This window comes from Cynocephalus volans, chromosome 3 (genome assembly GCF_027409185.1).
Source record: "Cynocephalus volans isolate mCynVol1 chromosome 3, mCynVol1.pri, whole genome shotgun sequence".
Classification (NCBI taxonomy): domain Eukaryota; kingdom Metazoa; phylum Chordata; class Mammalia; order Dermoptera; family Cynocephalidae; genus Cynocephalus; species Cynocephalus volans.
Window position 1 is genome coordinate 81434969 of NC_084462.1, and position 12991 is coordinate 81447959.

Sequence of the window (12991 nt, forward strand, 5' to 3'; positions counted from 1 at the left end):
GTGAGGCTTCTCAGCTTCCTGAAATTTTTTTCCATTAGTAACATGTGGGACACAGGCCATTTCATGTTAGATGTCAGAAAATGATACAGCCTTAGAGTTAGAATTATGTGAATAGTACCCAACTGTTCAGGACTCACAAAACATAACTCAGTATTGAACTCGGGGACTGTGAGAGAAATCGATGAAGAAATACAGCAGCAAGTAAGTATTAAATATTAGACAGTACTTGATATGAGTTGTTAAGAAATTACGCTTTGAGGTATTTTCTTTTACCAGCTGGCAAATGATAGCATACATGAAATATGCTACCGTAAAATAGGAAACCTGCCAAAACTGAGCACGTGAGGGGGCACGTCAGCTTTATTTTACAGTGGGAGTGTCACGCACACAAGCAACTGTACTCCCCTCATGGACACAAGAAGGTACATTCGAACTGATGGCCGCACTTAGGAGTTTCACGCTGAGGAAAAGGACAAACCAGCCATGACAGTGACAGAGAGTGTCACACGCAAGTGTGGTCAATCTCTCACAAATGAGATGCTGATCGAAAGGGGGGAATTGTTAAAATAGTTAATTGGGAGGCCATTAGGCTGAGATGGCTCCAGGGCCTTGGGTTACTATCTAAGCAAACGAAAACCCAGCTGAGAGGGAATGGTCATAGCCTAGGACACTGAAGCTTCACCAATCAGCACTGCCAACTAACCTCAAACTACGGACTATCTACTTTAACCAAACATTTTCTCTGTCTTACCTCTGAGAACACCTTATGAAAGTTTTCCCCTCGTGCTCCCTAGGTGAAGCCCTGAACCACTCGCTGTTCAGTGCTGCTGGATTCACGAATCCCTGCTTGCTCAAATAAACTTTAAAACTTCAAAAACAGAAACAGAAAACAAAACAAACAACAAAAAAAAACACTGATGGTCACATTTAGTCAAAATGTTTAAAATCCTGTAAGGGAAAGGGAATTTGATTTTTTAAATCCAGACTAAGTTTATGACATTATTGTCTATTTTCTTTGGAATGTGTTTAATTTTGTTTTCATCTGAATTTTAGGAATAACGAGTTAAGGCCCACAGGCTCATTTATCCAGAATCGGGGGTGGGGCAGGGGGCCGTGTATATATATGTGTGCACGTGTTGCAAAACTCAACCACATGTTAATAAATAAACTAAAGCTCCCCAAACTCTGTCACCAATACCCCCTTTTGTTACTCCTTCCCACAGATCTTCATTTAAGAAGACTTTTTATTTTAAAGTGAATTTATGAAGAAATTCATTTTCCTATTGAAAAAATTATCAGATGTATAACTGCCAATCAATGCTGCTAATCAAAATGCGATTATCAGGGTTATAAATTCTAGGTCAAAATAAAGCAATATGATACTTTATTGTGAGTTTTTATACCCTTTTCGGGGGAAATTTATGCTATTATCTGAAAATTTGAAAATTTCACAAGGAAGATCCCCATTACCGTTTTCAAAACCCCTAGAGAGACAGTAAATCAGTGAACTGACTGGGGCAGGGATGGAACTTTCTAGAGCTTACTCAGGCTTCAGCCACCTTCTCCCTTCGCTTCCTGTCTCTTGTCATGACAGGACCATTTTCAACCCAACCTCTTGAGCCCTCTGTGATCTGATAAATAGCTGTCTCCACATCCCTCAACCAGATAGGTATCACGTTTGATCCTCACATGCCCCACTGTGAGAATAATTGACATCTTACACTTCCTCCGACGAGGTTTTTCATTTTTGCTACAGCTTCCCTTAATTCTATTTTGGAAGTCTTGTAACACTAATTTCATACTTATTGTATGTTTTAAGTGCATTCTCCTTGATAAAAGCCACCACAAAATGCAAGAATAAAAAGAATAAAGCTTAGCCTCTTTTTTTATTAAAAAAAGAATAATTCATAGAGAAATATGACAAGATCAGAATCTGCCCTGCACTAATGCAGCATGAAAGAACAGTTTAATAAGGACAAGGAAATGGTGCATTATCTCATTTGGAGGGGAGTGAAGGGAATGAATTAAAGGCCACAACAAAAGGAAACTGAAAAATTGCTAAATGAAGCTCTGAGTGGGGAAAATGAAAAATCAATGAAGGAACGGAGGGAAAAAGGTACATTTTTCATCTTCATGATGCTTGACTGGGTTTGTGGAAATTCATTTTCAATTAATGTGTCCTGTGGCATTTGGCCAGGCTATGAACATGGCACATATTTTAATCAATTTTTTTCTATTAAGTTTGAAGTAATATATAATAATAGACCTATCCCATTCAAAAGGATCAGTTGAAACTGGCTTCTGAGGTAAAATAATCTAATTTGGTTCCAATGTCCTTCCTATATTAAATAACCCAACTTCTCTTTAAGGAGAGTTAGAGCACTCTGATTCTCCTGGGTGCCTAAAAACGACTTGGCTACATAAAGCTCAGGTAAGGATGAATATACTGGCTTCCCAATCTGAGCGCATTCACTGGGAAGGAAGAAAGTGGGTGTTCTGGGTACCACGGCCTATGCTGGGGCAGCTCGTGATTCTCAGAAACAACCCTAAGTGGCTATCCCCACTTGACGAAAGATGGAGGTTCCAAGACTTTCATCTCAACTGTCACCTGGATGCTGGCAGGGCTGAGATCTAAACCCAGGTAAGTCTCTGATGCCAAGGCCCAGGCTCCTTTATCTACACCACAGTGCTGTTCAGAGGTTTGCTTGCTTCCATCCTCCCTGGATAACAACCGATCGCTGCAATGCTGCCCCAGAAATTAGGCAAGGCTGGGAGGAAGGCTGACATGTGATATCTTCTTTTCCAAAAGATCTGCTGGGGCCTAAAGATCTAGAGCCCCAGCAGATCCTCTGGAAAAAGATTAAAGATCCTAAATCTTTAGGCTGTTCATTTTTCCTCTGTGATTTTAGAGGAGGCAGGTGGAATGGAGAAGTGGGGAGGATACTTATTTATCCTCATGCTTTCTTTGACGGATGCAGTTTCTGAGCAAAACACCATATCCTGAGCAGAAACACCCAGGCAGAGAAGTGCCTCAGAATAATGTAATAAACATATGTGGAGGCACCTAGCTCCATACTGGCACAAAGTTGGTGCTAAAAAATGGTATTTTTAAAAAATGTTCCTAAAGTTCAAGTGCCCCAGAAAATGAACACCCTCTAGAATGAGCCAGAGCCTTTCTGCCCCCTCCCTGCACCCTCTGCCAGAGGCATTGCTCTGCGGCTCAGATCTGATCAGGCTATAGGGAGCCACTGAGGAATTATGGGCAGGGTAATAAAGGACATTTTTCTTGGCTTAGTATTAATAACTCACCACTATTGGCCTCAACCTATATTTCCAACCTCTTTATTCCTCATTCCTGCCTACGATCCAGTCAAACCAGATTAATACTCCCTGAACTCACCCTATACTTTCTGGTCACCATGTTTTTGTTTTTATTTATTCTATACCTTGTCTGGCATGTCCTTTTCCAGCCATTCAATACCTGTCTAGAAAAATCCAACCCATCCTGCAATACCCAGTCAAACATGACCTCCTCCTTAAAGACTCTCCACCCACACCAGAATTAGTTCTTATTTACAGGCACTGTGCTAAGCACTTAGCATGCATTACATCAGCTAATCCCTACAAACACCTGCAGAGGAGGTACTATTACAAACATCCCCATGTAACTGATAAGGAAACAGTCTTGGAAAGGATAAGTAATTTGCTCAAAATACAAAGCCAGATTTCATTTACTTAAAGCCTATTAACTTCACCACTGTGTTCTCCAGATTCCATGTTCCCAGCACACGGAGCTCATAACTATGCTCATCACTTGGCACATTGTGACTCAGTCCTCATAAGTTTAAATGGCAGCCAGAAAGTCCTTTGAGAGCGAAACTCATGTTTACTTTTGCACTCGGTTCATAGAATGCACTTCTTAAATCTTTACTGACTCTCCCATCAAAGAAAAGCTCCCCATAAGTTGTAGCCGGCTCCTCCCTGTCCCCATTCCTACTCCTAAGTCCAAGGACTGGGTTTCCTGCAGACTTCAGCAGAGAGATAGGAGAAGAGGAAAATTCAAAGAGAATGGCACAGGGGAAACAACTCAAGCTTGACAAAGGTGACATGAGGAAAATCAGTAGGGCAATGTTGTCAGAAAAATAAGCTTTTTCACGACCAAAAACAAAAAACAAAACAAACAAAAAAGGAACCCTATTCATACCATACACAAGAAAAATAAATTCCACATGGCTTATGCTTTATTTGTCCAACAAATATTTATTGAGCACCTACTATATGTCAGTGACTGTTCCAGGTGTTAGAGATACAACCATGAGCAAAACAGACAAAAGCCCCTGCCCTCATGGGGCTTACATTCTAGTGAAGGAAAACAGACAACAAACTAAATAAGTAAGTGTACAGACAATGATAAGTGATATGGAGAAAAACAGGAAGGAAAGGGTGGAAGCTTCGTGTGCTCAGGTTGTATTTAAAGATGAAAAACAAAACTTTAAAACTATAACAGAAGATATCTTTATGACAAACAAGACACACAACACCAGCACAAAAAGACTGATAACTTTAACTCCACCAAAATTAAAAACTGGTGTATTATAAAAGACAGACACAAGCAAACAAACGAAAACCATTTACTAGGAGAAGATAATGGCATCCAAATATTTTTTGATAAATGATTAATATTGATAATATGCAGAGTTCCTACAAATCAGCAGGGAAAAGGATAAACAACCTCATATGAAAATGAACAAAAGACATGAACGACCAATTTATAAACAAGGAAGCCTGAACAGTCAATAAGCTTATACAACTTACTCAACCTCACAACTTGTAGTGAGTAGTAAACAGGCTGATGCAAATTAAAATTAAAATAATGAGATGCTATTTCATATCTGGCCAAAATTATAGTCCACGCAGTGCCAAGTGGTGGTGAGCATTTGGAAAAACTCTGCTCTCTCCTACGTGACTGGTGGAAGTGGATGCACACTTCAGTCAGCAATCGGGCAACAGCTAGTAAAGCAGAAACTATGTCAACCCCACGTTCTATCAACTCCTCTAAGTGCATTTCCTAGTTAGAGAAGCATGGAGACAAGTTTAGCACTTTTTGAGAAAGAATAAAAATTTTAAAACAAACTAAATATCTACCAATAGGATAAATTAAAATACATTCATATAAAAGTATATGAGCCATTGAAATGAATAATTTAGATCTATATGTAATAACATCAAAAACAAAACTGAGGCGTAAGTTGCAAAATATGTACAATAAAATTTATTTACATTTCATAGAAATATGTTTAATATCCTTTAATTCCACTTTTCCACAAACTTTTTGAAGTACCCTTGTAAGGCCTACCAGGCCTCCAGGTACTGTCCATAGCCCAAAAGAGAGAAGACACTCCAAGGGCAGAGGAGAACAGCTCAGCGTGGGAGGGAGATTCACCTGGGTGATCCACTTTCTCTAAAGATCACTGCATTTCCTCAATTCATATTATTTCATCTTCTGAAACTGGGAATGAATCTATTCTACTAGAACAAATGTCTACTAGAACTTAGAAAAATATCAGAGCGATAAAGGTATCCCCAGAAACAATGTAGGAAACTACACTAGTAGGGTAGATGTTACTATGGTATCATCTAGATGAGCGATACTCAAATTTGATTCCACCTCCCTAGCTGAACTCTGAATACCCAGCAAAGTATCTGGAGATCTGCATCTAAACAGAGCACCATGCACATGTTAATACATGAGCTGTTAATTACTAATATGAAAAATTATTCATCTGCTTCCTTTCCCATCCTCTCTGCTTGCTTAAGCTGGAAAGAAGCATCTAAAGAAAGATCAAAGGCATATATCAACAAGAAAGCATCTACATACCCGCTTTGCCATGGAGAATTGGTAGGAGTGGAGAACTAGCCACGTGCAAGGGACAATGAGCCTCTTAGTGAACTTACTCCACTAGCCCAGTCTACTAGCTTATGTAGGCTAATACCACCCACCAGCTGCTACTGCTGCTACCACTGCTAGTTCTCAGCATCACTAAGTTTTGATGAAATACCAGCACCTGTGGCCATCTCAAGGAAGACCTCTATAAAACAAAGCATGCATAAAGTATACTTCATTTCAATATATTTCAGCCAAATATACTCATATTTCTCTTTTCATCAGATATACTTTTTTTTTATGAAGTTGGTTGAACCGCCTATTCAAGCAAAATGCCCGTGAAGAAAACCAAACTTTTCTTAAACAAACAAAAAGAGTCCTAAGTGATTAGTGTTGCCAATTTCCACTCAGAAAGGACACCCTCAGGGCCACCTCCCATGTACAAATATAATCTAATTACATGGGCACTTGCTGCTTCTGTATTTTTGGGGGTGTTATCTGCTGGGGAGTACTTCCTTTCCAGAGCATCGAAGTTCTACAAGCTCTCTTCCCATCTCCTTAGCAGATGTCCTTGGCAGCTTCTCCATAAAGAAAGATTTATTTTCCAAGATCTTAGGCCAGCCTCCACCTGGCACTTTCTGAATTATTAGCTAGTAGTCTCTTTCATTGCAGTTCCTTCTTTGATGTCTAGGAACCCAAGTTTCTAAAAATATTCTGTGGATCGTTGAGTTCTCTTGATTCTGCAGTCTGAGGCTGTACAAGTCGAGGTTACAGTACGTGGGCATTTTCGCAAACGAGAGCCCTCAAAGGTCAAATATTCCTTTCCATAGCATGTCCTTCCTGTTTTGTTCATCGGTTCATCACAGTTAAATACCACCTCTTCCCAGCAGAGCATACAAGTATTCTTCTAATCACGAACAACAAAAGGAATCACTTCCAACCCAGAGCGGGCTACCATTTTATCATCTTCCAAAGAGCCGGAGACTAAATTTGGAGAAGAGCTCGTGCGACATGATCTGGAGACAGTTCAATGGAGCAGATTAGGGTTGTGGACTCAGTGCTACCTACGGCTCCTTTCCCCTACCCCCATTTGGCTAATTATCAGTAAGGGGAAGTAGTGGGAATCCCCTAAACACAGGGCATTTGGCAAAAGTGTACTTTTGTGTTGCACACATTTCAGCACACCATACAGTAGTTTTAAAACAAATTCTGTGCCAGCAAGTGGCTAAACCATTTAAAATGAAAGATTCTTGGGATGAAGAGAAGTTAAATTTTTTAAATTGCTTTGTGTATAAATATTCTATTAAAGAGACTGATAGCTAAGCTAGAAAGCAGGACAGAGCACAAAAGAGAGAAGTGTATCCAAAGATCCAATGTGGCTCACAAGACTCCCAAAGAGAAGAAAGAAAGGTAGCAAGCACTGTGTATTGGTCAAAAAAAAACAATCCAGCTACTTTTGCTTTTAATTCACTTTACTTTATGTAAGCACAGCAGGAACCCATTCATCAGTAGTAGCAAGAATAATAGCAGTTAGTATTTATTGGGTATCTCCTATGTTCCAATTAACATGCTAAGTGTTTTACGTACATCATCTCATTTCACTCTTACAAAAAACCCTCCCAGGTAGATACTGTTATTAATCCCATTTTATAGACAAGGAAACTAATAACTTTTCAAAGCTCTCACAACTAGTAAATGCAGGTCTGTCTGTTCTCAAGTCCATGCTCACTGTTATTTTCAAGGCTGCCTTTCATTGTATGCCCATAAAGGTCTCTAACTGCAGGGGGTGCATGCAGATTCAGGGCCTGAAAAGGTAAGTTAATTGGGCCTTGAAAGAAGAGCAGGGAAGCCCTATTTTGCCCACTGGCTAAAGAGCCAGAAACTCAAAGCCTCAACTCTCTGAAGAGTTACCTACTCTTTCCGAACCAGTTTGTTTCTCCAAAGAACTGTTGCATTATGATGGTGGCATACTCTTTAAAAATCTAAGAGATAATGATTAAATATTCCCAAAACCATTTCTTCAGAATTGCAGAAATGTTCTGCTTTGTCTTTCACTTGAGAAGTGGTCGTTGTTTAATACTGTACTATTATTTCACCAAGGTACTTTGTTCTCTTTCTAAAGAGTACAGTGCGGACAAGTGCAAGGTCTTCTGTATAGACAGAAGTGGAAAATTTAAACCAGGGTAAAGGCAGACATGCACAGTGGGAAGAGGAACCATGAGAACCACTTTTAGTCACTTTTTTGGTGGTAGGTTCCCAGCTTCTAAAGACATTAGGTGGAGTGGATTCTGTCTCTATTATCTGTTAAATAAGTGGACCTCATTCTGCCTCAGTAACACCTTCCCTCTAGATGGATCTGGATAGCCTCTGGGAAGTTTTTATTATCTGGATACCACCAGGCCAGTACACCTATTAAGAGTGAGCTGTCACAGAATCCTCTCAGAACCAGGGGTTGGCAAGAAGTCAATGCCCCTTGATAGGAGCCAGACAGTCACAGATTTGGACCATCTTTCTCATTTCAGTGCTCCTAATCTCTAGAGACTGGTCTCCCTGGCTTTCTTCTGCTGAGCCCTTCCTACTCTGAGTTCACTCCCCGTCTTCCACCTCAGGTATAGGAGCTTTTGAAGGAAGCTGGCTGAATACAACACAAAACCCAGGTAGAAGAGTCAGGCCACTGCTCTGACTGAGAATACAGGGCATCAGTTCTCAATCCTGGCTCACACTGGAATCATTTGTAAAGTTAAAAAACAAACCAACCAACCCAGGAACCTGTCTGTCTCCCACCCCCCATCTGCCAGGTCCAAGCATGTTTTTAAAGCTCCCCAGGTGATTCTAATGCGCAGTCTGGGTGGAGAAGCACTAATGAGAAAATCAATTCCTTGCACCTTTGCACTTATTAAACACCTAAATTATATCAAGGGGGGGGGTACAGTTGCTTTCTGCAAAAAAAATCTAAAGAAATAATGCCTCCTCTGCAACTGAAAAGAAACTCCCTTCAGACACTTTTGTTGGAAGGAACATTTCCCATATCACAAACAGCAATGGGAAATCAGAAGAAAGGCATGATAAAATGAAAGGATGCCTAATGGTTGAAACAGAAAACAGTAAAGGAACGCTTATTACTGTTTGTCCAATTGAATAATCATTACCCATTGGCAAAAATATGAACCTACCCTTTTGGAGGGCAAATAAAAATTTGTTTTTTCCTCCAGATCCTTTTCCCCTTGGCAGGAAAGCTGCTTAGGTTGGCAGCAGACTGGGCCTTGGTGGGAGCAGGTAAAGAGGCGTATATAGCCCTGTTCACCGAAGGAATCACATTAGTGTGTGAGCAGAGGCTCGCTGCTGTGGTCTCAGGATCCTCCCTAGCCTTTGACTCCTCCCCACTCTCCTAGTGCTTTTCCCGGCAATCTAAAAAACACATCCTGACTGGACACCAAGAACCAAATCCCAGCAAGGCTCTTCAACAGAGGAATGAAGCCCAAGGGCAAGGATCACCCTGAAACTCTGGTAACACCAGAGGGTAAGATGCATGAGGGCAGGGCCCACATTTGCGTGGCTCCTCGCAGAGCAGGTGCTGGTGGACATCTGGTGAATGGATGAATAAATGAATTTCCTCTCGAGTGCTATTTTTTTCAGATTCTTGGCATTTCTCTACATTTTCTGACAAAACCTTAAAAATCTAAAAGTGGTACATGTAGGGCATTTTTTGCTTTGTTAGTTATTTTTGTCAGAGCCAGAACTAGCTGCAAGAACTAGTCATGGGAGGAAAATACCCAATCCCTGGCGTCCATGACAAAGGGAGATTTTATTTAGTAGAAAGACCTAGTTTAGTGGAGGTATTTGGTCCCACACTTCACAGAAGACACTCTGTGTTGTCTTTTTTCAATGAACTTGACCCCGTAAAGTACACAATAATCCCTCACTTCAAAAGGGCCCATGCTCCCTGCTCCCATGAGCCCTTCTCACATAGCGCTAGTCCTTACTCTCTCACACTAGAGAAATCAAGTCAGTCTTGAGTTAAGGACTGCAAAACCTGGACCAGTTCCTTTTTGTTCAGTTCATTATGATGATGATGATGATGAAACACTATTCTACTGAGGTGGTAAGAAATACATTGCTTAACATTTAAGGATTCTGAAAGCCTCAGTAGTAATAGTAGGACATTTTGAGCTGAGAAAAGAAGCCCATCATTTTAATAAATCAGGTTTCTTCACAGACATTATGACCAAAATGACACCAGCAACGGGGTGGATCCTAAATTCCCATCCCTGGTGAAGGTGAGGTTATGATGCAGACGCGCTTTCTAACTTCCTGTGCAGGAAGGAAAACCGCCCCTAACATCTGCTACACCTAAAGGTTGACTCTTTTCTAGGTCAAATTTGCTTCCATATCTGGGTAGCCTGAGTCCACAGATAAAAATACACTTTTTTTCTAAAGTTAGAGTTAAGATTCTGCAAGTGACCAAATCTGTAGACTGGATTTTTCAAAATATGGCCCAAGAGATCTGAGGTGATTTAGTTATGACTTTGCTGATTTTGCTCAGAATAATGATAGTGCAAAGTAATGATAATGCTGGGATCATAATAATAGGCACAGCATAGTAAACAATACAGAATTCTTTATACAAGGGACATTTACCAAGGTGACCAGATTTCCTCCACATAGTCTTTCAGATCACAGAACATAGGCTTTTGGAGGAACCCTAGAGTTTCTATCTCAATTTCTTACTTCATAAGGAATGTGTCCGTGATGAAGGGCTAAATACCTTCTCAGGACAGCTAGTATTAGAAAAGTTTTCTCAACTTTGAATGGAGGGCTGAAATGTGCCTCTTTGAAAGTGCCACCCAGTGGTTCTAGCCTGGCCCTGCATCGTGATACAAGACCAAAATACACTCCCTTTTCTACAGGATCACTTTCCGAGATGTAAATCCAGCTCTCACGTTTCTCCCTGGCCATGTCTTCCCCAATTCCTTCAACCTTTCCCTGAATTACTTGCGTTTTCAACTCCTTTCCAATCTGGCCCTGTCCTTCTGAATGTGCTCACTTGTCACTGTCCCTTTTCCATGTTTCTAACTGTAAAATGTGTATATATATACATATATATATTCACATAAATGGCTACAGTAATTGAGATTTTAAACCATCCTGTTGTTGTATAATTTCATATGGTAACTGGTAATAATTTTTACTATCTGATTTAGATAGTTTAAATGCAGAATAAAAAGTCTTTTTTTTTTTGCCTCCTTTCTCTGTTGAAACACAGCTGGCCCCTAGGTGGTGCTAACTGTGATGGGGCCCTCCTAAGATTTAGCCTGTGATTTCATACCAATGACTGGGCCTTCCAGACCACATCATCAGAACTCAGGCTTATTTGGAAGATGTGAAATTACAGGCCGAAAAGCAAGGCATGGACAGTGACCTTACATGCTTCACTATTTATATACAGAGTATGTATACATTTACATATATTTAATACATATTAAATTTATATTTACTGTGTATGTATATTCCCCCACTCCCTTCAAATTGGTACATTTGTTATATTCCAGAAGTAAGTCAGAAAACAGAGAATTCTAAACTACTTTGAAAATGCCTTTAAAAAAGTATCTCTGATGTTGGTACTAGTCTTAAACCCTCACAGATAAGGGTTTAACTAAATCAGAAGCCAGACAGGAGGTTTTGTTCAACGGTTCTCTAATATTAGGTATGAGAAAAACACAGACACCCCCCTGTGGTGAGGTGGGAGAAATGTAGTGCCCCACGGTTAAGGAGTCACATGGGGAAAAATAAGGGATCGCACTCACCCCAGACTTCATGTGTTTGGAATTCAGAAGCAGAAAAACTGTGCTCTGACAGCCAAGGTTCACCAAGATGCTAATTATAACAAAGCAATGCTCTCCCTTGGGAAACACTCCTGACATCTCCCTAGTGTTGATGGGCAGGAGCTCCTAAGGGAGAGACCCCTGCCTATCACCCTTGCTGGCGGTGTCCCTGCCTGGTTTCCTCTTCTGAGCCTCTGCTATTCCACTGCTCCCCAGGAACTTGTGTGTGAGCTCATATAAGACATATATGATTCAACACAGCATGACTGGACTTCTCTGCTGGGGACAAGATTTTATCTAATGTACATGTTTACACTATACCCAATCAAAAGAGGTGTCCCCCCATCCTCACAATTCCCTGACCTTAACCCCACCACACTGATATCCCCAACATTTCATGGATTAATAAAATAGATATATTTTCCATCTTCTATTGTCTGTCACGTGTATGAATTCTTTATTAGAAGTAGATATACTTTTAATTTTAATAATTCACTAATAAAACACATAACTTTTTAGAGTAGTGTTTAATGTAAGGAAAAGTTTTTTTGTTTTCCACTGCCAACCAAACGTTTAATTAAATTGAAACCTTTTTCTTTGCAAGTCAGGGAATCAGACCCAAGGGAATTCTTATAACCTCATTAGTCCTAATCTTTCCTTTTCTATCAGATTTTTCCATCAGATTTTCTAATTAAGCAAGAAAAAACTATAATAATAGGTGATTAGCTTTACCAAGAACGGACTTTTCCTCTACTGACAAGAGAGACAGATTACACTGACACAAGTTAAAAAAAATTTTTTTTCCTCTTAGAGAAATATAAATGCTCAACTTACCTGTTTTTTTCATTTAGAAAAAGAATAGTAAACTATGCCTAGTATAGTAAATATATTAACTTGGTTTCATGTTACATAGACAGTTAGAAGAGAAAAGATGGTGGAAAAGAGGAAGAATGAAGAAGAATCAGGAGAGAGAAGAGAGAAAGGAGGAGGAGGGAGAAAAAAGAGAGAGGAACAGGCCTGGCAAGGGAATTAAAGAGACAGAACGGAAAGACACACCCGGAAACAGAAACGGAGGGCAAGAGCAGCAGCCGGGAGAGGGAGGCGGGCAGGGGTGGGCGAGTGCCAAGACCTGAGCTCAAGTCATCTCTCATCACACCCTCTGCCCCCGAGCCGTGGCTTCCACACGGGTTGTCACTGTCCTGTGAAAGCGGGTGAGCATATGAACCGCTCTTCATAGCTTTCTTAACTGCAACCTTTAGATCTGGAGAAAACCCACTTTTAGAGG

General features: G+C 40.4%; 1 protein-coding gene across 2 annotated transcripts in view; it reads right to left on the minus strand.

Moving 5' to 3' along the window:
* Nucleotides 1-12991, minus strand: part of MYZAP (myocardial zonula adherens protein) — an 86184-nt gene that overhangs the window by 28332 nt on the left and 44861 nt on the right. The window contains exon 11 of one of the 2 annotated variants that reach the window (XM_063089708.1): nt 5293-6900. The exons of the other annotated variant lie outside the window; for it this stretch is intronic. Within the exon in view, the coding sequence (XP_062945778.1) occupies nt 6847-6900 (54 nt within the window). The 3' untranslated portion in view covers nt 5293-6846. Of the gene's footprint in view, nt 1-5292; nt 6901-12991 lie in introns of those variants that run through there. 2 annotated transcript variants of the gene reach the window in all.